Below are 24981 nucleotides of genomic sequence, written 5' to 3' on the forward strand. Positions count from 1 at the left end.
GTTCAGCACCTGCCATACAATGTTTCCTAGTGCTGATCGGTGTGCTGGTGAAGGCATATACCAGCATCATTATCACAAATCTTGAACAGTTCTTGACTGATTTACTTCCAGTTTTTACATGATTCTGTAATGAACATTCAGGCATAAATGGACAAAGAGAGGGGGAAGGAGGAAATGGCCAGAGAGAGGCGGGAGGAGGAGGTGTCCAGAGAGAGGGAGAGGGTGAGAAGATGAGAAGCAAGAGAGGGGGGAAGGAATTTAGGATGTATATGCAAGTCCTATATATATTTAGCAATTGTGAAGCATTGTCAGGTTCATTTCTGGATTAAGTCACTCTTAATAAAGCCCTAAAAAAATTCTATTCTCATTCAATTCATCATGCACACCCACTGAAGATACAGTGCTTGCCAGTCAGCATACACAGATAATGTGCTGCTTGAGATTGTTACATGATTATATAGGTAACAGATCACTCACACTCACTCTGTTTACTTCTTTGGAATGTGACTATCCTGTGTCACTCTCACTATCTGCCTCCCGTTCTTCCTGTCTTGTGCTGCTTCCTCCCATTCTATGGAACTTAGCACTCTGCAGTCTGAACTCACCTCTTCTTGCCATTTGCTTCTTTGTCTTCCAGGGGTCTTGAGCCTTCCATCTTCTTGTCTCATATCTGATGGACTGTTCTGCACATAACCCATTCTGACAACATGGTCTGCCCATTGCAAACGTCATGCTTTGGCGATATTCGCTAACAGGGGTTGGCTAGCTTAAATAGTTTTTTGTTGAATCTCCAAACCCGTCTTTGTGTTGCTTGGTCAAATGTTAGCCCAGAGACTTTTCTGTACACTCTGTTTTGGAAGACTTAGAGTTGGTGCACTTGCTTTTTGGTCACACTCCATGCTTCAAATCTACATACCAATAATACTGGCCCAATGATTGTGTTGTAGAAATTCAGATTGGTTTCTCTGGTCAATAGTTTGGAGGATAGAAGTTTTTGAAGGGAAAAGTAAACTTACTTTGCATTCTGTTGTCTAGTTTGTATTTGTCCTGTCTTCTATTGCAGTCATTTATATTTACACCAAGATATTTGAAGTTGGAGGGTTCCTGAAAGTATAGTTTTCTATATGAAGGTTATCATGTTGTCCTGTAGTCTTATGATCGTGTATTCTATTTTTTCTTCATTAATATTTAAATTTATTTTCATGGTGGTTTCCTTTAGCTTCTTGAACAGTGTTTCAATTTCACCTCTCTTATTTGCTATTGAATATATGTCATCTGCATAGGCCAGTTGGTTGTTTTTACATGTGATGTTCCCATTTGCTGCTCATTTGGTTTCTCTTCCCATGTTTTCCATGAAAAGATTAAAGATAAGTGGGGTAGAGCATTACCTTGCTTCAGTCCAGTTTTGTTCTTGAAACAATCTGATAATGAGCCACAGTATGTCACCCAGCTTACTACCTCCTCCATGCATATTTTGACCAAGCTGATGAGTTTCCTTGGGGATTCCATATTCTGCCATGATTTCCAATACTGTTTCTCTGTGCACTGAATTGTAGGCCTTCCCATATTTATTCATAGATGGTCTTGATGCAGAATATGATGTCTATTGTTGATCTATTTGTTTGAAAACTATTCTTGTAGCCCCCTATTATGTCCTCAGTGTAGGGGGCGAGTCTCTGCAATATTATATGTGATTGTACTTCATATGATGTGACTGGCAGGGAAATACCTCTGTAATTCCCGCAGTTTCATTTATCTCCTTTATTGTGTGGAGATAATGATTGATTCCCTCCATTCATCTGGTATTTTTTCACCTTGCCAAATTTTAAAAATAAGATAAAACCATTTCCTGTAAAATTTATGAATGCCATATTTCAGCAATAACGCCGATATTCCATCAGTTCCCTCCACTTCATGGTTTTTCAGTTTTTTCAAACTGTTGACTACCTCTTTGTATGTTGGGTCATTTAAAAGATATTCAGCTGTTGTAGGGCACGTTTTCTCCAAGTTGTTTTCTGGTTTTGGGCTGTTCAATAAGTCATCAAAATATTCTTTCTGAGCATGTAATATATCATCTGATTCAGCAATAATGTTTCCATCAATGTTGTAAAGAGCTGCTGCTGCAGACAAATTAGAGCTGAGTTCTTACAGTAACATTAAATAAATTCACAGTATTGATTCTTATTCCTGGTTATTTTTGGTGCTTTACTAGTGTGACTTCACGCCTGCACAGACAAATGTCAGATACAAAGGTGAAGGTTTAGGTTATTACTACAATAATGGAACAATATTATGGAAAATAAGGGAAAGGCAACAAACAGCTACAGTGGACTGATGAGTGGAACACAGAAACATGCAACAGAAAACAATATTCATACTAGATTTCGAGCTGTTGCTCTTTTTCTAGTAAAAGTACACTCCCACAGGCGCGCACTCGCGCGCCCGCATGTGTGTGTGTGTGTGTGTGTGTGTGTGTACTGTTACTAGAGAATGAGTAATAAACTGGAAGCTAGTGTAAATACTGTTTTCCTTTATATGTTTCTCTGCTTCACACTTCTGTCCACTGTATTATGTTATTATGAGGGTTGTACCCAAAGTAAGGTACCCATATTTTTAACAAATAGAAAACATTGTTTGTTGTCATTAATTTATACATTATTGAAAAGCTTACACTTTTGTCTATTTTTCAACATAGTCTCCATTTTACTCAATGATGAGTTACCCCAGAATATGATGCCATACGAAAGAAGAGAATGAAAATAGGCGTGGTAAGCTAATTTACTCAGATGAATATCGCCAAAATTTGCAATGACCCTAATAGCATAAGTAGCTGAACTCAAACGTTTCAGCAGATCCTCAGTGTGTTTTTTCCAGTTCAACCCCTCATCAATGCAAACACCTAGAAATTTTGAATATTCCACCTTAGCTACCGATTTCTGATCAAAGTCTATATTTATTAATGGTGTCATTCCATTTACTGTGTGGAACTGTATATACTGTGTTTTGTCAAAGTTTAATGAGAGCCCATTTGCAGAGAACCACTTAATGATTTTCTGAAAAACATTGTTTACAATTTCACCAGTTAATTCTTGTCTGTTGGGTGTGATAGCTATACTTGTATCATCGGCAAAAAGTACCAGCTTTGCATCTTCGTGAATATAGAATGGCAAGTCATTAATATATATTTAGAACAGCAGAGGACCCAAGACCAAACCTTGCGGCACCCCATTCTTGATTGTTCCTCAGTTTGAGAAATCACCAGTTTTTTGCATATTATGTGAACTGTTTATTTCAACTTTCTGCACTCTTCCAGTTAGGTACGATTTAAACCATTTGAGCAAGCACTGTTCCATTCATACTACAGTACTTGAGCTTATCTAGAAGTATTCCATGATTTACACAATCAAAAAATCCCAACAGGTGACTTCCGGTTACTCAGAGCATTTAATATTTCATTAATGAAAGTATATATAGCATCTTCCATTGAAAAACCCTTCTGGAAACCAAACTGACATTTTGTTAAAACTTTATTTTTACAAAGGTGTGAAGTTACTCTACAATACATTACTTTTTCAAGAATTTTGGATAAATCAGTCAGAAGAGAGATTGGGCGGTAGTTGTTGACATCAGACACATCCCCTTTTTTATGCAGTGGTATAACAATGGCATACTTCAGTCTATCTGGGAAAATACCCTGCTTCAGAGAGCTATTACATATGTGGCCAAGAGTCCCACTTATTTCTTGGGAACAAGCTTTTATTATCCTGCTGGAAATGCCATCAATCCCGTGTGAGCTTTTATTCTTGAGAGAGTTTATTATCTTCCTAATTTCAGATGGAGAGGTGGGTGGAATTTCAATTATATCAAATAGTGTGGGTAAGGCCTCTTCCATTAACTGCCTTGCTTCTTCTAAAGAACATTTAGATCCTGTTTTCTCTACAACATTTAAAAAATGATTATTCAAAATGTTTTCGACTTCCGGCTTGTTGTTTATCAAGTTTCCATTCGCTTTGACGGTGATGCCATCATCCTATACTCTTAGTTGTCCTGTCTCCCTTGTAACAATATTCCAAATTGTTTTTATTTTGTTATCAGAGGTATTAATCTCAGACATGATGCACATGCTTCTGGACTTTTTAATAACCTTTCTTAATGTAGCATAGTAGTTTTTATAATATTTGGCTGTTTCTGGGTCATTACTCTTTCTTGTTGTTAGATACAGTTCCCTTTTGTGGTTACAAGATATTTTTATTCCTTTAGTAAGCCAAGTTTTGTAATTGTGCTTAAAGTTTGTTGTATGTGCTCAGCTCATGAAACACTGGATGAATATAATGTGGGTAATTTGCAGCACACTTTCTGCTGAAGCTAGTTTTTCATGCATATCAGAGTGTATGATGTCACATCTTCAATTTATGTGTCATACAGTGATATAATTTGCAGATATATTCAGTCATATAAACAGATACTGCCTGTGAAGCATGTTATGAATAGAATTGATAGTAAAGAAGTAATAAATTAAAACCTCATGCTTGATGTTGATGTTATAATGCACATCATTTTAACCAGAAGCTAGTTTTTTATGCATCTAAATATGTATGACATCATATCTCATGAACTGCATTTTGTTCAATGATATAATTTTGCAAGTCATTCAGTGGTATATGTGGATACTGTCTGCAAACTGTATTGTGAATAGAGTCATTAGTAAAGAAATTAAAAAGTTATGTCTGATGCAGAAGTGTTACTGCATGAATAGCAAAAATGTATTAGATGATAAACGTTTTTCCTTTCATCATTTTTTGTAAGGTGTCAGTGAGAAAAGTTTCATAAAGTTTGTTAAATTATGTGTAAATTTTGTTGGAAGTCACTATCAAATACTGAATGCCTAAAGTATGGGTCTTTGTGCTGCATCAGTTAAACTGTCTCAAACAAACACACAGTCTTTAACTGTCATATTTGTCTTATTGTGTTAAATTTTTAACATAAGATTATACCTCTTAATGATAGATTGTGATAGCATTTTAAATTTGGTCAGTAACTATGCAAAATATTGAAAATACAATTTTTGTTGCCCCTGGAACCTGTTAGACAGGCAACCTGCAACTGGTGCCAAGTTTCAGGATAGCTGCTTAGTTATGTAGATCAGTTGATTGTATTAATTTTTAATCACTTTTGTGTTGTCTGTGATCTCCATAGTTGACAACTGGTGTGTCATATATTTCATTCCACATGAAAATTTAAGTCTTTCCTCATGTAACTGGCTGGAAGAACAAATTCTCCAAACAGAGATAGGCATGGGCATATTCTTTCTAATAACAGCACTGTCTAGTAGAACACTATGGTGTTCGAACTCTTGGATTATAACTGCTGTACACAACTGATGTTTCTTGTTGATGCGTCATCACTTTTGTGTCTACATCATTCATATTTATATCAAATACACAAAGTGGAGAAAATGGTTGTTATTTTACTGTTGGGTGGTAATTCATTAATAGTGTTTTATATAGCAAGGAGACAAGGGGAGTGTGTAATGACTGGTACTTAACATATCAACATGATTCAATGCTTTATTAAAACAAATTATTTAAGTGGTGTGCAAAAGATATGACCATCAGGATTTGTTAATTATTTGTGTTGAGTCTGATTTATTGTTGTTGCCTTTAACCTAACTATGTTTTGCAATAGCCACCACTCCGTGACACTTGGAATGGAGATATATTAGGATATATTGTTCACTGGGGCCTTCATGGAACTGTGAACCCTGAGTCAAACAATACAGATTCACGCACGGTTAGTATGTAAATATATTAAGATTTCTTCAGCCAAAAATATTAGAGTAATACACTGTTTATGAGCTCATCATCTCTTTCATTTTTACAGGTTCGAGGCCTTACAAATACGGAGATACTACTGAAACAGCTGAAGAAATTCACAAAATACGATATATATGTCCAGGCATTCAATAGCATTGGGCCTGGTCCAAAATCACATCCTGTCCCCGTGACTACTCAAGAAGGAGGTTATTTTTGCCCCTTTGTAAATATCATCAGATACAATAGAGCTAGAGTGATTTATGTCATGGTACAATGATAATTAAAACTTATATTTCACCTATTGTGAAATTATTACCTAATCCAGAAACATGCATTGTCAAAATTTTAAGCTGGTACACTCCATGAAGACAGAGATAGAGAGCAGTTTGTGATGGAGCCATTTTCATAAGATATTTTTGTCAAACCTCTTGTGTTACTGTATCTGATTCAAAGGCCTAGTCATCCTGTAGTTCATCAGGACTGTTGATGATTAAAGACTTTTCCATATGGTCTGACATATCATCATGGTCCATTCTGAAATGAGACCTACTTAAAAGTGCAATTTTCTTCTCCATATGCTTCATCTCTGGAGCCATAGTGGATGGGTCTGTTGGTCGCACTTGGCTAAATCCTTCATTCTGGTGTTCCTTGTATTGGCAGAATTATACTGGAAATGGAATCTTCACATCTACATTCTCTCAAATACATTCCTTCTTATTTTCAGTCTTGAAGTTTCTTCTCTTATGATCATTTGATTCATTGCACAAATTTCTTCAAAATCTTTATATGGAATCATTGATGGTTTATCTCTAATAGTGAAAGGCAAAATAAAATCTCAATAAACCTTTGCCTTTCATAAGATCCTTTAAATATACATTTTTTCTCAATGTCATTTTCAAAAGGAAGGAATATTAGAGTTTACCATCCCTTTGACAATGAGTTCATTAGAAGTGGAATACGAGCTTGGTTTACAAAAGGGTGGGTAAGGAAATCAACCTCATCTGTTCCAAAGGAACCTTCTCAGCGTTTTCCAGGAATGGTTTAGGAAAATCACAGAAAATCTAAAACTTTATGGTTGGACACTGCACCACCTTGTTCGATATTGTCATTTAACATATTCCTGCAACTTATCATTGCTTTGTGAATTCAGTGTTAGATTTAACAACAGTGACTTCCCTGCCTACTGTTTGGTCCAAGATCAGTATTGCCACCAACTGTGGTGGCACAGTGATTACCACATTGGACTCACATTTGTGAGGATGATATTCAAATCCCCAAACAGACATTGTGACGTAGGTTTTCTATGATGTCCCTAATATAATTCAGGTAAGTTCTGGGATGGTTCGTTTGAAAGGACGTGGCCAAGTTCCTTCTCCATAACCCCCTAATCCGAGCCTGTGCTATGTCTCTAATGACTGCATTGTCAAACAGCCTTCAAATCCTTATCTTCCTTCCTTCTAGTACTGCCACAAGAATATCTCTTTACGATAATGATGGAAATTTCATTCTGCAGCTTTGATACTCCACACATTTGTATCTTTCTGCAAGTATCCTGTGATGAAGCAAATATTAATTTATTTCTGCCCATAAACTCAGAAAAACATTGTGAAACTGTTTTACAAATGCTGTATTGTGAATGTTTTCTGACATCTTTCATTGCTGAAACTGATGTACTCTAAGGTAATGTCTAGTGTTGTGCTCCCAATTGATAACATAATATGTTTCTTTTTAGTGAGTACTTCCCTCAACTTTTAACTCTAATAGGTCATTTTGTAAAAATTGCTCTTCTATATCTCTTACTTCATAAATTTGTACCATTATCATCTTCTAGAACCTCTCTGTGGTTTCTTCAACTCCTCCTTTATATTAGCGGCAGTTTTCCTTCGTTCTCCAATTTGTGTGTCATGGTGATATGCTTCTACAGCACACTGCTGTCATTCTGTATCTTCTGAAGACTTCACTTGTGTTCTTGAAATTATAATTTTAATTTGTATACTTCCTCACTAATTTCTCCTGAAGTCTTTGATAATTCCTTTAGACTTTGGTGTATTTCCTTTAGATTTAGGTGTATTTGCTTTTGTGCTTCTTCTGTTACTGCCAAGAAATTCTTAGCTCCTATTAAAAATCCTTTCTCATTTCTTCTGTCTAGTTATTAATCCTCCTTCCTAGAGATGCTTCAAACAATTGTACCCTTCTTCTTGTTTCTGCCACATTTTGTTCCAAAATTTATCTATCCTCAATCCTTGTGATACTTTCAATAATTTTTCAGTTTCTATCCTTCATTTTTTCATTCTGTAGACTAATTTTCTAGAACTTTTCCTGCTTTTACTATCTATCCAATTGCACCACAATTTTGGCACCTTTTTGGCATTTGCTGAGTTTGAAGCTAGACTGTTCAGTCCACTCATTTTGTTCCCTTCTGCCAGTCCTGAGTCCAGCAGAAGTTTACCAACATCTTTGTTGTTTTCTTATACTCATGTTCACTTGATACTTTGAATTGTGCCATTACCTTAGTCACAATCTTTATTACCAATTAACCTGCAGTCTAATAGTCTTTGTCTTTAATTCCTTTACACTGCAAAACACTATCAGTGATGGAAGATTCTGGTGACAATACAATCCAAGTACTTCCGCCACTCACCATTCTTTGCTGTTTCACCTTCCTTCTAATCTGAAGAGAGACTGCTGATTTCCATCGCTCTCTCCCAAGATGATGTCAGTTGCTGGTATCTTCCTATATCATAGCCCTAAAAATGTAATTATATTCCTTCATGTTAAACTGGAGTTTGACAATCTGATGGAGACTGGAAACGTTTGCACTAAAAGACACACTAGGGAGGACTGTAGTAACCAAATAATACATGAAACTGATCCAAGCAACACAAATATGCTTTATTCATAAACCACTGAGCAATAACAGAAATAAGCCTCTCATGACTTCACATTCAACAAGAGAAAAGAGTCACACAAGAGATGAAACATAAGCAATACACAGAACGACTAATGTGAGCAATACAAACTAAAAGAAAATAGTGAGAGGGAATCAGTGCTACTCTGCACATATATAAGCAAGAGTTCCTGGTAGATGATGTGGCACAGACTGAGCTATGTGCATACTTCCTACAGCTGGCCTCTAATGGCCGGCCCATGCTGATATGGTTGGTAGTTGATTTAAGTACACACACACACACACATACACACACACACACACACATAGTGACTTACACTTGGCACACTCACACTCCCATGCACTTGTAGCAGACTACAGCACACCTCTCCCTTATGCAAAGAGGGCACCCGAGCAGTGGAGGAGACACTATTGGCCCAACAAGAGACACATCCATTGGATCTGGAGTGGCAGCAGCCAGTGCCAACATCGTGTGCAGGATGACGTGCTGCGTGGGCGCCGGAGCATTGGTGAAGAACGTGGGATGGGCATGCCCGGAGGTAGTAGGACTACACGGCACCAGATGACAGCTCAGGGGAGGAGGGTGCCATCACCATCCCTATGTTATCACCAGCAGGCAGGTCCCAGTGACAATGGCTGAGGTGACAATGGTCATCCAGCATCATCCAGCAAAAAATCCACAACAAACTTTTTCATTTGGGTCTTGAATGAATGCACTAGTCTTTTTGCCTCCCCATTGGATTGAGGGTGGAATGTGGAGTCATAACATGACAAGTGCCATGACGAAAACAAAACATTAAAAATGTGAGAAATGAATTGGGGCCCATTATCGGAAACTAAGGTGAAAGGCATCCCCTCAACAGGAAAAACCCTCAAAATCATATGAACTGTGACCTCAGATGATGATGACACACACCGGTGAATTTAAAGAAATGGGGAAAATGTATCCACAAACAAGTGCCAGTAGGAATTCAAACAGGAACACGCAAAGTCTACATGAATGTATTCCCATGGCTGGCAGGGGGTGGTTGGAGGGAGAGGGGTGGGGGGGGGGGGGAGGCAGAGACACAAGGGAGCTGCCTGTTGTTGGACACACTGATCACAAGCCACAACAAATGGACAATACTGCATCTATTCCTGGCCAAAAAACGTGTCTCCTAGTTAACAGCTTAGTGTGTGAAACTCCCCAATGGCAGTGGTGGAGAAGGCGTAGGACTTGAAACCATAACGTGGTGCAAATAACTACTTTGGGGAGAGGTCTTTAGTGGACAACAGCAAAGCACCATCAAAATCAGAGAGGTGATACAATAAGGAAAAATAGTTGCACAGGGGGCCCAAAGCCTGACCTGGTTGTTTATCTGGCCAGCCCTGTTCAACAAACTGAACCACCTGTGGAGAATCGGGTTGGTGGCAACAGCAGCTGCTATGCGCGAGCTCATAATTGGGAAACCCTTGACCACAGCCTGTGTTTCAGTATCAATATGGAAGCAAAGCAATTCTTCTCAATCAAAGTCAGGATCAGGACCTACAGGAAGGCAGGACAAGGCATAAGCATTGGCATGTTTAGACATAGGTCGAAAATGGATTTCGTAATTGTAGTGAGAGAAGAACAGCACCAGCATAGTAGGTGTATGCTGCCTTGTCAGGCAAGGAAGTGGATTGTTAAACAAGGATACCAAGGATTTATGGTAAGTAATAAGGTGAAACTTTAAATGATAGAAAAAAATGTTAAATTTCTGGAGAGAGTAGACAATGGCAAGAGCCTCTTTTTACATGTGCAAATAATGCTGCTGGGCTGGAGTGAGAGATTTGAAACCAAAATAACAGAACACTCAGAGCAGTCAGCATATTGGCGCACCAGGGCTGTGCTGAGATGGTACTGTGAGGTGTCAGTCGCTGAAGCTCCGTGCTCGTTCAGAGAGAAATTATCTAAACAAGGGGCAGAGAGTAGTTCTGATTTGCAACATGTGAAAAGCACCATTGCAATCTGAACTCCAGCAAAAAAGTACAATGCTGCATAACAAGGCAGGCAACAGGTGGGCCAATGTTGCTACTGCTGGCAGGAACTTATGGTCTTAGGCTATCTTCCCTCAGAAGTCATGAAGCTCCTTTTTGGATGGAGGGTGAGACATAGATGTGGTCTGGCAGAGAAAACATCCCATCCTGCAAGACCTCAAACCCCAAATGAACAATAGAAGGCTGAAAAAAACTGAGAGTATACACAGTAAGCCTGTGAACTATTAGACAGAAAACAAAGTGTGCAAATTTTTTATATGGTTGGCCATGGAGGAGCCCCTGGTAACAGTATCATCCAGATAATTAATACAATCTGGACAGGCATAGTCAATTGCGTGCTAGCTACTCCAAAAGGAAGGTGAAAATATTGATAGAGGCCAAAAAGAATATTCAAAATCAGAACTCACCAAGATTCATCATCCACAGCAATATGCAGATACACTTCAGACAGATCAGTTTTATAAAAGTACTGGCCACCCAATATTTTTGCCAACAGTTACTCCTGGCGTGGGAGAGGACACACATCTGCAACTGACTGTACATTGACAGTAGTAATGAAGGTGCCACAGAGGCAATGTTTCCCTTATGGCTTCCAAACTACAACCAGCAGAAATGACCATTCACTAGCCATAACAGGTTGCACCCCACCTAGTGATTGAAGCCTGTCCGATTCTGCTTTTACTTGAGCTTTCAGGGTAACAAGAATAGGATGCACATGACAGAAGCAAGACCGAGCTGTTGATTTCAAAGAAATATGAGCAGAAAAAATTGTAGTGCACTCTATGCCTTTTGAAAACAAGTCCAGAAACACCTCATACAATCTTTCCAATTGAGAGTCAGAGCCTGATTGGACACAATCCAAATGACTGAAATGCATCCATTCCAAGCAAGTTCTTAACACTGGCATCGACAACCACCAAAAATGTAAAGGAGGGAACCACTGACTTGTAAAAGGCAGATGCCATAAATTGTCCCAACAGTGCAGTGTTCTGTTTGTTACAATTGACCAGTTCCCACATGACCAATGTCAATGACAGTGAGCCTAAACTCACATAGGTTTGAGACTTCAATAACATCACTGCAGCAACTGTGTTGACCTGTAGCCAGAGCACTTGGCAGAAAACCCTTAACTCAATAAACAACTTGGAAGAAGTCACAACCATTGGAGGCACACAGTTTACATCCACATCCTGAGCAATCTTCAGCGAACTACACACAGAGGCGATGTCGCCTTTCTACTGGCAAGCATTACAAGTAGCCCAGCACTTAGGACATGCTGAACATTTGTGCTGGACAAAACAGAAAGAACAAGACAGAAAAAGAGAAAGCTGACACTGGCACTGTGGCAGCTGCAGCTGCCTGGGCCAGCCTTAGTCTGCCCGGCACTGGGCTCACATGTTTATCACTGCCACTCCTGCTTCATTGTGCAAGCTGTCTGTTGTCCTAGTGGTCACATCTTGTGACACTACTGCCACACACAAAACTAACAACAGCTGGGAGGGCTGTCTTTTGAGACTGTTCAGATGGAGTTTAGTTTAGTTTTAAAGGCTTCTGGCGCACTTCCTTGTCTGAAGCTAAACAGATAATTGCATCATGCACTATAGAGATTGCATAAGATTCATTATGGGCATCAGTAGTGAACTGACAATGGCTAAGGCTGCCCAGGTCCTGTATGACTGGTCCAGTTTCTTGTGGAATCAGTAGAATTCAACTCATGATGCTATGACATGCATACATTTGCAATTGTAGTTGGACAATAAAATGCACCTGTGCAAGAGTAAGAGCTGCTCGTTCTTGTAAAGGGGCGAGCTGACATAGTAACTGATACACCTTAGGTGAAATCCACTAAAGGAACAATGCTTTGCACAAATTCAAGTCTGTCACACCAAAAGCCAGAAAATGCTGCCTGAGTCATTTTACATAAGCTTCCCAATCCGCAGCTGAATCATCATATGGAGAAAACAGGGGGAGGGGGGGGGGGGGATGGACTGGTGGAATGGTAGGTACCCTGTCTGCTGAAGTAAGCTGCTCAATCAGAGCCAGTACCGTGGCATCCATAATGACTAAATCTGATGAAACCGCACTTAAAGACTGCGCCCATGGAAACCATGCCAAACTTGTCACCACTTGTATAGTAACCAAGTAATACATCAAATCAATCCAAGTAACACAAATATGGCTTTATTCATAAACCTCTGAACAATAATAGAAATAAGCCTCTCGTGACTCCACACATAAGAAGGAAAAAGTCATACAGGAGGTGCAATGTAAGCAACACACAGAACAACTGATGTGAGCGATGCAAAATAAAAGAACATAATGAGAGTGAGTCAGTGCTGCACCACAAGTTGCTGGTATACAGCACTGTGGAGACCATGCCATGTGCACACTTCCTACAGCTGGTTTCTAGTGGCCGGCCTGTGCTGATAATGTTGGCGGTAGATTTAAGTACACACGTGTGGTGACACTACACTCGGCACACACACAGATTAGTAGCAGCAAAGACAGAAACGATATCACACAGTACTGTACTGTCAGTTTTTCACATGAAATACTTACGTTTACTTTTTCATGGAGTCCTGCAGTGCCCAACACTCTTCAAACGAAGCTCCTGCATGGCAATGTGTGCCTACAATCTTGTGTTGGCCTGTAGAGAATAGAATAAAATAAAATCAAATAGTATTGTCACTTTGTTGGTGGCAGGTAGGTTTTCCTGTGTTCAAACACTGCTTTTGAATAGCTCCTAGTGGTTTCTGTGCTGTTCCTTTCATTACCTCTACCCTGTGACAACACACAGTCCATTCTTATCTCTCTTCCTCCCCCATCCACACTCTCCACACATCTCTACTTCTGCCTGTTCCAGTACTTGCTCACTTCCTGGTCTTTTCTGGATTTTTTGTGTGACTTTTCTCATGCTGGCTTTATTTCTTATTATATTTTGAAAGACATCCCATTCCTATCACACTCTTCATTTTATTTCTAGCGTTTTGGGGCATATTTCTATACAGTTCATTATCTTCATATAGAATTAATTTTTTGCCAGCAGTGGTTCACTTTGATCTCCACTATTCCATTTACTAAACAGCAACAAGCATACTTGTTATTTACTCACATGATTTTCTTATTGTTTGTTTAATTTTCAGGATGAGGATTTTGTTGAACTTTCTTACAAATAACGCCATAACAAAACAATAAATATCTTTCTTCTGCCAGGAGTAACTACTAAGACATGCTCCTAAGAGCAAAACCGAGCGAGGTGGTGCAGTGGTTAGCACACTGGACTCGCATTCGGGAGGACGACAGTTCAACCCCGTCTCCGGCCATCCTGATTTAGGTTTTCTGTGATTTCCCTAAATTGTTTCAGGCAAATGCCGGGATGGTTCCTTTGAAAGGGCACGGCTGATTTCCTTCCCAATCCTTCCCTAACCCAAGCTTGCGCTCCGTCTCTAATGACCTCGTTGTCGACGGGACGTTAAACACTAACCACCACCACCACCATCACCACCTAAGAGCAAATAATTTAAAATGTGAAAATGTGGTCTTCCTATGAATTAGATATGCCTATCGATGCTGTTTTAGTTTACCAGTCTTAACATGAAGAATGTACATATTATCTTTTATGCAGTCTAGGACAATTCATTTCTGTTTTGGGGAAATATAAGTTTCTGGTGTCTTGAAGAACTTAATACATAACATTGTAAAATTGAAAGTTATGTTACTTGTTGTGAAGAACACATAAGTCTGGTCTGTGTTACTGTTTTGACCTATGATCAATAGTCCCTTTCAAAATCAAATATCACAGGCTCTTAAAAGTTATTTTTTGTTTTTGGTTGATCAAAGGGAGAGGGAAAAGCACCATTTTTAAGGGATGCAATAGTATGTGTTCTCTAAGCTGAGTATTATTTCTATAGTCTAAGCCATTTTTTAAGGTGGCTTTATGTTTCATTTTATGGTACAAATTGGCAGACATTCAGTGAGATATGACTGTTATTATGATACTACAGTTTCCCTGGCCAAATTATGGACAGAAGAAATATTAAGCTTTTGAAAGGACCCAAAAATTATCGAATTTCTCTCATTTAGTTACAAGTCATCTCAAATATGATGCTGTCTATACATTAACCTTCAGAAAACCAAACTGAGCCAACAACATTTACAGGTAATGACATCTAAAGTATATTAGCACTTTTTGAGTCTATCTTTATTCAGGAGGATGTAATCTTATCCTCCCATACATCACCATTAAATTTTTATGTCTCTGCAAAAAGTTTTGAAAGCTTCAAGAGGCATAAGATGTAGAAAAGAAAACTTTTTACTCATCTTCATTTTATCTTGTTGTTGGCTGCAGTTCTTGTGTCTAGGGGGACATTCTCGAGGCTGTAATTTTGATTTCACAGGTTCCTGTTGTCTGAGTAATATTTAAAAATTTGCCTGTTTCACTCTTGCAATTTATTTTTTGTCACATTTTTCAATATCACACCGACTTTACAATTCATCAGAGGCATGCCCACCACTCCTGACATTCTGCGGTACTCAGAGTATTCCTAAGAGTTAACATTCTTTCTTGGCAAAAGAAGAATCTTTAATAAGTTATATCATTATTTTGTAAATTAATCCAGAAATAAATTTAATAATTAGCATTAGAATGTGCAATTAATAATATGAATTTTAAGTATGCCAGAAATTTCGTAATTTCAAATATTTTTAAAAGAAGAGTAATTTTAACTGTACATACAGAGTACTAACAAAGTAATTTCTCTTTACATATTTTAGCCTGAAATATAATACATCATATAGAAAATCATATGACGTTCTTTCAGTTAGACATCTGATATAATGATCACCAATACAAGAATTGATAGTAAACATGGTATCGGTTATGCCTAGAAAAAAAAAAAAAATGTTAGAAAAGGGTGTCCCATTACAATATCCCCCTCACAAAATTTGGAAACAGTATGTTTACAATATTTTCTGACAAACTATAAGATTTGCCAAACGGTGTACAAAATGATGCCCACGATATAATTTAGAAGTAAAGAAGTAACTGATACATAACATATTACAGAAAACATAAGAAAAATATCTACTATACAAGTCATAATCTATCCATATATCAGGACATGACATTAAGATTTTCAGATCTTTGGAACATACTGTCACAAGACAAATAATACAAAGTCAAAACTGCAACATTACACCACTAAATTATAGAAATAATTACAGAGACAATGTAAATTACAAGAATTGTAAATTTTCAGTTTATTTTGTACTATCAAATCTTCAAAAGAGAAGAGAAAAAATTTCAGAGCCTAAGTATACTCCAAGTGAGCCGATTCAAAAAACTCAAGACATCAGGTACAGGCCAGAAGCATATATTCAATCATGAGTGGGAATATAGTACAAAATCAGTCAGCCACATAAACCAGAGTATTTAAGGATATGTTGATTTACGAAGGAACAAAATAATGGAAAAAATATTAGGGCCTAAGTTTACAATGCAGGGATAGACTCATGAATCCAACCACACTGGGTACAAACCAGCAAAAAATCTTTTGGCACAACTAAATGAATAAAGTTCATAATCAAATCAGGTACTTCAATTATATGCAAAAAGTAATTGTAAGAAGTATCTAGCCTCAATCAATGGTTGGACACTCTCCTTGAGTACATACACGCACAGTCGTGATGACCAGGGGCACCCAAAACAGAGTTAAGCATGAGTCTGTCCACAACTCAAGTTCCAGTCAGATACAGTATTGCAATACTCAGGATAAATGTAGGTACACAGAGTCATAGTTATCTTTGAAGGCTGTTTCAATCCAGTAACTTGAGAACCAAAATCAAGGTATGAAAGCGGACATGTATATATCTTGTTATATTGCCCATACTAGTAGATGTTTTCCATACTATTTGCTAATTGTCCATAGAAACTAACCTATTTACAGAAAGACCTAAGATATTCACTTACAACTGATAAAAAACTACATGCTGATTTAAAGTTACATAATGTATTGGAAAGTCAATCCCCCTACTTGAAAAACCATGCATTTATACAGAATAACACTTTCTTTAGCAGTCTTGGCTAACAATTCACAAATATCTGTTACAACACTGTTGTAGTTGGCAGATGCTGGATTACATTACCCAGCACCTATGATCTCTTGTAAATCGACTGGTCCAGCAAGGTACAGCTATACAGCACTTTGGGGAGAGGGTCCACCCACATCTTTCAGTTTCCTCCTTAAAGTTCTCATCACACGCTCAAACGGATAAGCAACTTTCTGTCTAGCATACACATCAAATCCTGAAACATTGCTTTTTTTGTACTAAAAATGCTGTTCAATACCTTCTTCGCATCATGCAAGATATGCTCTCCATATCCATTTTTCTAAAATCAATTATACTGGATTTATGTTAGTTGAGATTAAAAAGTGTTCACATATGAAACATTAATAAACAGAGTTAAATGCAATAAAACTGGATTAACAAGGTATTACACGCAGATGTGCTCAGATACTATTCCTAACTTTTTCAGTACAAATTATGAATATTGTCCCATTTCGAAACTGTAAAAAGATCTACTGATTTAGTCTCGTGAACATAATTATATAGTGATCATAGATTTTTAACTCAGTCAGTAGATAAGATAGAACTTAAAAAAATTCACATAATCTTACATACTAAATTCCAGAGAAACAAAACACAGTTATATAGTCTTATGAACCTTCACATAGATTTAAACTCAGTCAGTGGATAAGGTAGAACTTCAGATACTACATGATCTTACATACTATATTCATGGCAAACAAAACACAATTAGATAGTCTTATAAATCTACAAACATAATGAATATTTTCTTCTTGAATAAGGATCATTATGCATTCATGTTCAAAGGTCTTGTCCTCTAAACTAAATGTTAACAGTACTTGACATTTTAGATATTTTCGACACTTGCTTTGCTTACCAGTGGCTCCTTACTATACTATACTTACTATGCTTGATCGTGTCTCTAAACTGTTCAGATACACCACAAATTGGGCTACCTGTATCAATCAAACAGTTGCCTTCCCACTGATCAATCTTAATCACAATGTATGGACATCCAAAATCTAAATCATCATCTCTGTTATTAGACACTTCATGTAAAAGAGCACTTTCAGTTTCATCAAATGCTAAATCCACACTTTTTTTGCAGGGTTTTTATCAACATTACTGGTATCATAGCTTTACTTTGGTTACACATGTTGTCAGGTAAAGATTGAACACACTGAATGAGTTCCATAGCACACTAACATCATTTATTACAGAAGGAATACAAAATATATTACTGGCAAAATTATATTTCCTATTTAAATCTTCTTTCACTTCATTCCACCTATTTGGATATAAATTTTGACTAACCACAGCTAACTTATTCCAGAATGCACATTTGTCTACATTATCATCAATTTGGTTCCAAACAGATTTTATAAAGTTTTCACCTTTATTCTGTAGGCTTACAGATAACTCAGCTTTACTGTCTGGATCATTTCTTTGCATGACATTAATGGAAAACTGCTTTGACTCTCACTTACATCATCACATACATCACTTACCTTACCTATATTCACAAATAACTCTGAAACTTCATTGTCCTTAAGCTCCAAAACTACCTGATACTCATCATCATCATCATCATCACCATCATACTCTTCCAAAATTACAACAACAATATCATTAACAACATGAGTCTCATCACCATCAACGTTGCACACCTCACCTACATTCATTTACAATAAGCTACCAGTCACAGACTTAGCAAACTCAGCCATTTCACAGCTGTCATTCACATCTACATAAAAAATACCACCTAATTCATATCCAATACAGTTGTGGGTATTATGCGACATAGAGCTGTAATAACGCACTTTTGCAGTTGAATGAACATTTATTTTGCCACTGAACAAATCGAATACAAGAGAAGCTGTCGGACATGGTGTACAGCGAGACATAGACAAAATGAACTTAAGTAAAGTCAAAGAACATCAGTTCAAAGACATGGCGCTTCACATCAAGGGTGCCACAGAGTCTTTCCCTCCTCACCCCCCCCCCCCCCCCCGGCAGTCGGCAGTGCAGAGCATGAGGGCGAAGCTAGCTCACATTGACACAAAATCCTCATGCCAGCACAATGGATGAAGGTGGTGTCCAGCACACAAAGTGGGCACCTTGGAAGCCAAGTCAGACAGCTGCGCAGGTGGTGGGGAGTCGTTGGAGGCTGCATTGGTGGCATCAGTGGACGAAGTGCTTGCGAAGGCAGGCTGGCTGGCTGAGGGCATCAGAACGTGGCTCATAGATGGACCATGCCAGTTTTAATCGGTGCACTGAAACCGTATTCGCTCATCCATTGAGTAGGATCACGAAAGTATTAACTCTGCGGCATAAGACGTGGTGTGGACCAGAGTATGTGGTTGCAGGGCCTCCCATACAGAGTCGTCTCATAGCATGATGAATCTGCATGATGCTAGGTCTCTGTGTATGAACCCTGGTGGCGTGGAATGAGCACGAGGCAGGTTTGGGTGAAGGCGAGCAATTTCATTAGCGCACAGAATTTTCAAAGCGTTAAGATGCCCAGCTTTATGATGTACAGGTGGGCCATCTATGGTGTGGATTCTATGACGAGTGCCATAGCTGATGGCCAAAATCAGCAAAGGGTGGCAGGCAGGGATATGGAAGGACAAGAGAGGGGACTTTTGCGATGATGGTTCACTGACCTTGCTGGGCCGGAACAGCGTGAGTGGAGCGTCAGCAGCAGACGACGGTGGAGGGCATGCTGTAGCAGCCATCCGAAGTGAGGAATCCCACAAAGCGAGAATACGAGCGCCCTGTAGATTCGTCCACAACAGCACAGAAATGGCAGCAGATGGAGGAAGGCTCGACACAGGAGCAATGTAGTCAAAGATGCAGTAGATGCCAGTGTTGGTTCACTTTGTTGCAGCTCTGCAGACAGGCTGCTGATCGTTCTCCACACATGTAACAATTCAGCAGAGGCTCCGGCAATGTGGGCGCGTAACACCTTGTTCTGTGTGCAGAGCTCATTGATTTGTGGGTGCACGGCCAACAAATCAGAGAGCTGTGTAGTAATAGACTCAAGCAGAGATGCACATGCGGAAAGAGTAGCCAAGGAGGCAGAGAGTGAAGTCGTGCTGAACTCGTTCGAGCACAGAACAGTAGAACCAGACGCTTGACAGCCTGCAGGTCTGGCGAAAGTTTGTAATGGTGTAGGAAGTTCAACCTGATCACAGGTTCATCCATGTTGGCGATGTGGAAAGTCCAAAGAAAGGTGGCAACTGGTGATAGGTGAAGCGACATCTTGATGGAGCCAAAGACCACGATAGAAGAATGATTTGCAGCGATCAAAGCGAGGTTAGCAGGTGAAAGCACATTGCTCGCATGCTTGGCCAGGATAGCGCTGATGTCAGCACCAGTGTTGACGAGAAAGCAAGTGCCCAATGACAAATCTGTGAAATAGAGGTGTCGCACCGCTGTAGCAAGTGGTTCAGCATTGGGCGGTAGGCGCTGTGAAGGATCACGGTGGCTTGTGGTGCCTAAGTGATCCCACCAGTCTTGGTTGGGAAAGACTCAAGGCATGTGGCAGTTGTGGGTGGTGTCCCTGTAAGTAGTGTGGAGCCAGAACAGTACAGCTGACTGCATCAGGGCTGGAAGCAGATTGGGTTGCTGCTGAGGTGAGATCGGCTGCTGTCAGGGGACCACAGGCAGTGCCTCCTGTAGGCCGCTAGGTGGCAGCTCCTGACAGGCAGCTAAGGTGCTGTGGTGAGCGCACTGTCCTCTACCAGCAAAGTGTGGAACCGAAGATGCAGTCATGCCAACTGAAGGTGAAGGCAATGTCATCTGTGACAGGCGGTGTCGGTGACGAATGGTTGTAAAGGCCTGATCGGCCATGCGTAGACGAACATCAAGAGGGTCCACTATGTGAGATAGGAGGTGAAGTTGTAGGTGTGATGACAGCCTTACTGTCCACAGGGCCCGCAGCGTGGCATCTGGTAGAGCTTGGTCATTAATTAACACATGAAGGCGACGCCAAAATTCCGAAGGCATGCGGTTGTCGAGGTGCTCATCATGGATGATGTGATGGATAGCCTTCGCTGGTGGGTGAGAAAGGCTTTCGATGAGCAATGTTTTCCCTGTTAAATACTTGGGGGAGGTAGACAGTGAGAGGAGCATATCACTGATGAGGTCCAGATGAGCATGGAAGTGGCTCACGAGGCAGACAAAACGTGCGTTGTCATCCGAAATCCCATGGATATCCTGTATGTGATCCACCAATGCAAACCAAGTCCTAGGGTTGTCGTTTTGCAATGCAGGCAGCATAGGAAATCTGCCAGGTAACACATGTTGATGCAGCACTGGCAGGCAAAGAGCTGTGCGTGTGGGGTAGGAAACCCCAGACACCAGGAATGCAGTAGTGGTGGACGGTGCGTCACCTGAGGTCTGCATGGGGGGGTTACCGTAAGCACCACACAAAGTGGAGTGTGCCAGTGCAACCGACAGCTCAGTGTGTCCAACGGCAGGCCCAATGGCAAACGCTGCGGGGGTATAATGGCTGTTGCCATTGCAACAGTGGGCAGAAGGCAGTCATGGTGCAGCCACAGGGGGGCTGATCTGGTAACCGGTATGGGTGGAACGGCCGGTGCTGTTACGAAAGCAGGCGGAAGGTGATCGGAGCAATGGGTGTGGAAACCGGTGAAGTTGAGGTGACCGGCATCGCCAAGACGGCATGCTTGGGGAGGGGGATGGAGGAGGGGTGCTGTGATGTCGCGCATATGAGAATGTGCGACCCAGTGCACTTGATTGTTTGAATTATGGTTCTCGAACACCGTCAGCACATCAAACCAAACTGAAGGAGACTGTTTAGCTAAAACACAACATCCTTCACTTGATTGTCATTCACATTGTCTCTAAGTGGCGTGCACTGTCCATGAAGTAGCCATTTTTGCGTAGTTGCACTCGACAGTGGCCATGGTGAGCTGGTTAAGGTTAAATGGCAGCCGGCGTGGCTGGGTGGAGGTAATTGTTCATTTTTAACCAGATGCACATTAGGTACACTTGTATATTCGTGATCGGAAGCAAAGTCAATTACATCTGCTACGCCTGCACTAGAAGACAGTGGTAGATCCATTGTTCCAAAGACAATGTGAACTGGCACAAGAAGTTTGTTAATGATGAAAAGAAGCAAAAAATTATTCCCGAACACACCATGATGATGTCAGGGTCACCACTGTGGGTATTACATGGCATAGAGCCGTAATAACATACTTTTGCAGTCGAATGAGCATTTAGTTTACCACTGAACAAAGCAAATACAAGAGAAGCTGTCAAACATGGTGCGCAGTGAGACATAGACATAGTGAACTTAAGTAAAGTCAAAGAACATCAGTTCAAAGATGTGGCGCTTCATGCCAGAGGCACCACGCAGTTATTGCCTGTTTTCTGACCAAGAGAAGAAATCTTTAGTACACACTGCATCGAAACTTTCATTACTTTCACATTCTGGTTTGTGACTAGTATCTACATTATTATAATTAAACAAACTCTCCCAAAACTTTTGATCAAAAAATAAATGAGAAATCTGATATTCCTTCTGTTCAACTTCGGTTACCTGTGCCCCATTATTAATATTGTTATTATTGTCTTATTATAAGTGTAAATTGGGGGTCTTGTACGTGTGTTTCCTCGCCCCAAAACTGTGGACCTTCATTGAGGCAGATTCCCATTTCCCAAATAGTTACCTGTATGATTGTTTTTGCTATTAAATTGCCCATAGTTATCCCCATTATTCCTATTCTGCTGACATTCAAAATTTCTGTCCCTATTACCATTTTGACCCTGATGGAAGTTACCACTGTCACTATTTCTGTAGTTATTACCATTGTGATCTAATTTCAATTAGTATGGTACATGCTTTTTTCTACTGCCCTATCCAGCCTGTCAATATCTCACAGTAATTGTGCAAGGCAATTATCAGGTCCAAGTACTAAATCTCAGTGCAATCTCTCTGATAATCTCCTTTTGAGTGCATCAATCAATGTCATTTCATGAAATGGTTCGTCAAGATGTGTTAATTTCTTAAGTTGATTCATACAAAGCTCTTTCAGTGTACCATCCCTATTCCTACAATTTGGACCATTTAGAAATTAAATTTTAATTCTCCCTTGGTCTTCTGACCAAAATTTGTTTAAAAACTTTTTGCAAAACATTGGTATGTTTCTGACTGACTTAAATTTAGATTTACCCAAGACAAAGCTTCACCTTTAAGACATCTTTTAAGAAATTTAATTTTTTGATCATGACTCACGCCTGACACAAAACTATCTCTACAGTGGTGTAGGAAATCCACTGAATATAAATTGCCTGATGAAAAATTTTTGATTCGAATGTTGGAATATGCAATACCATTGTTTGAATAAAGATTTTTGTGAGTACATTTTTCCTGAATTACTGATTTTTTTTATCTAGAACATTTACATTAGGTAGCATACTGTTTTCAACATTTAAAAATTTTTTATCTAAACTACTAAAGCTCTACTCTGTTTTTCCTGCAGTGGCTTTCTGATCAACTATGACGTCATTAACATTTTTCACCTGTTGTGAAGATTGCGCAACTAACTCATTTTCCAAAATAATAAATTTATTTTCTAAGACATTGACTTTTTCATTCACGCTTTTTAATGCCTCTGACAACCCAATTTTTGGTTCCGAAACCTAATTGCTAAGTTGGTCTATTTAGTATTGTACCCTGTACATTTTACTTTTGTTTTCAGTTTTTAAGTCATTTAATTGTCCTTGTAGTGAAGTAAATTTTTCAGTTAACTGATCATTAACTGCATGAAATTTGCTGTTGTTATATGTTTTTACTCCTGTTAATTGATCATTAACTGCACTCAATTTCACCTAAATCAGCTGTGAAGTGTCAGTTTTAACTGTTTCTTTGCTGACTACATTTTCAATTGGTTAAAATGTGTCTAGGCTGGGTCCTAAAGCTTTCACTTCATCACTACTATTCTTGTCTCTATTCGTTTTCCTAGCAATCACACAAGTCCACCCAAAAAAAAAAAATTAATTTCACAAATAGTTTGTACTTATCTTTTCTGATGTCCTTCATCATAGTTGTAAATTCCTCTTTCAATTGATCTGGCTCGTCATTGTTGATAGTATCTCGTCACTGTTGATACGACTTTTTTGGGCAGCTCTTGGTATTCTTTTTTAAAGTGATTAGAATTTTATATCAACTGCAAATACACAAATGATTGTGCTTTCTTCTTCTGCAACAGACAAAACTTTGTTATCAGTCAACAGATCCCAGCTGACACCCACACTTGTAATCTTACCCTCCCACACATTACCATTAAATTTCTATGTCTCTGCAAAAAGTTTATAAAGCTTCGAGAAACATAAGATGTAAAAAAGAAAACTTTTTACTCATCTTCATTTTATCTTCTTGTTGTTGGCTGCAGTTTTGCGTCAAAGGGTACATTCTTAAGGCTGTAATTTTGATTTTGCAGGTTCCTGTCGATCGGAATGATATTTGAAGATTTGTCTGTTTCACTCTTGAATTTTATTTTGTGTCACATTTTTCAATATCACATCAACTTTACAGTTTCCACTAAAGAACACAAATGCACATTGTGAAAATTATAAGTACCTCTGTTTCCATCATAGGCATGTCCACCACTCCTTACATTCTGCAGTACTCACAGTATTCCAAAGAGTTTAAAAACAAAATAGTTTACATACTTTCTTGACAAAAGAAGAATCTTTAATAAGTTATATTATTATTGTGTAAATGACTCCAGAAATAAATTTAATAATTAGTGTTAGAATGTGCAATTAATCATATGAACTGTAAGTATGCTAGATATTTCATAATTCCAAATATTTCTAAAAGAAGAGTAATTTTAACTGTATGTACAGAATACTAATAAAATAATTTCTTTTTACATATTTTAGCCCAAAACACAACACATCATATAGAAAATCATATGAGGTTTATTCATTTAAACAGTTGATATAATGTTCCCATACAAGAATTGATAGTATACATGGTACTAGTTATTTATATTTTTAAAAAAAGTAATGCTAGAGGAGGGTGTCCCATTAAAGGAGAGTAGAAGGATTGAAACTGTTCACAGTTGACACAGTTGTATACAGGGATCATGAAAAAATTATTGTAAAATGCATCAGCACCTG

At 38.9% G+C, this 24981-nt stretch overlaps 1 protein-coding gene across 1 annotated transcript in view; it reads left to right on the top strand.

Annotated features, from left to right (window-relative positions):
* Positions 1 to 24981, top strand: part of LOC126143752 (Down syndrome cell adhesion molecule-like protein Dscam2) — a 726918-nt gene that overhangs the window by 530458 nt on the left and 171479 nt on the right. The window contains exons 21-22 of the mRNA XM_049915449.1: positions 5686 to 5790; positions 5881 to 6019. Of these exons, the coding sequence (XP_049771406.1) occupies positions 5686 to 5790; positions 5881 to 6019 (244 nt within the window). The remainder of the gene's footprint in view (positions 1 to 5685; positions 5791 to 5880; positions 6020 to 24981) is intronic.

This window comes from Schistocerca cancellata, chromosome 1 (genome assembly GCF_023864275.1).
Source record: "Schistocerca cancellata isolate TAMUIC-IGC-003103 chromosome 1, iqSchCanc2.1, whole genome shotgun sequence".
Taxonomy (NCBI): domain Eukaryota; kingdom Metazoa; phylum Arthropoda; class Insecta; order Orthoptera; family Acrididae; genus Schistocerca; species Schistocerca cancellata.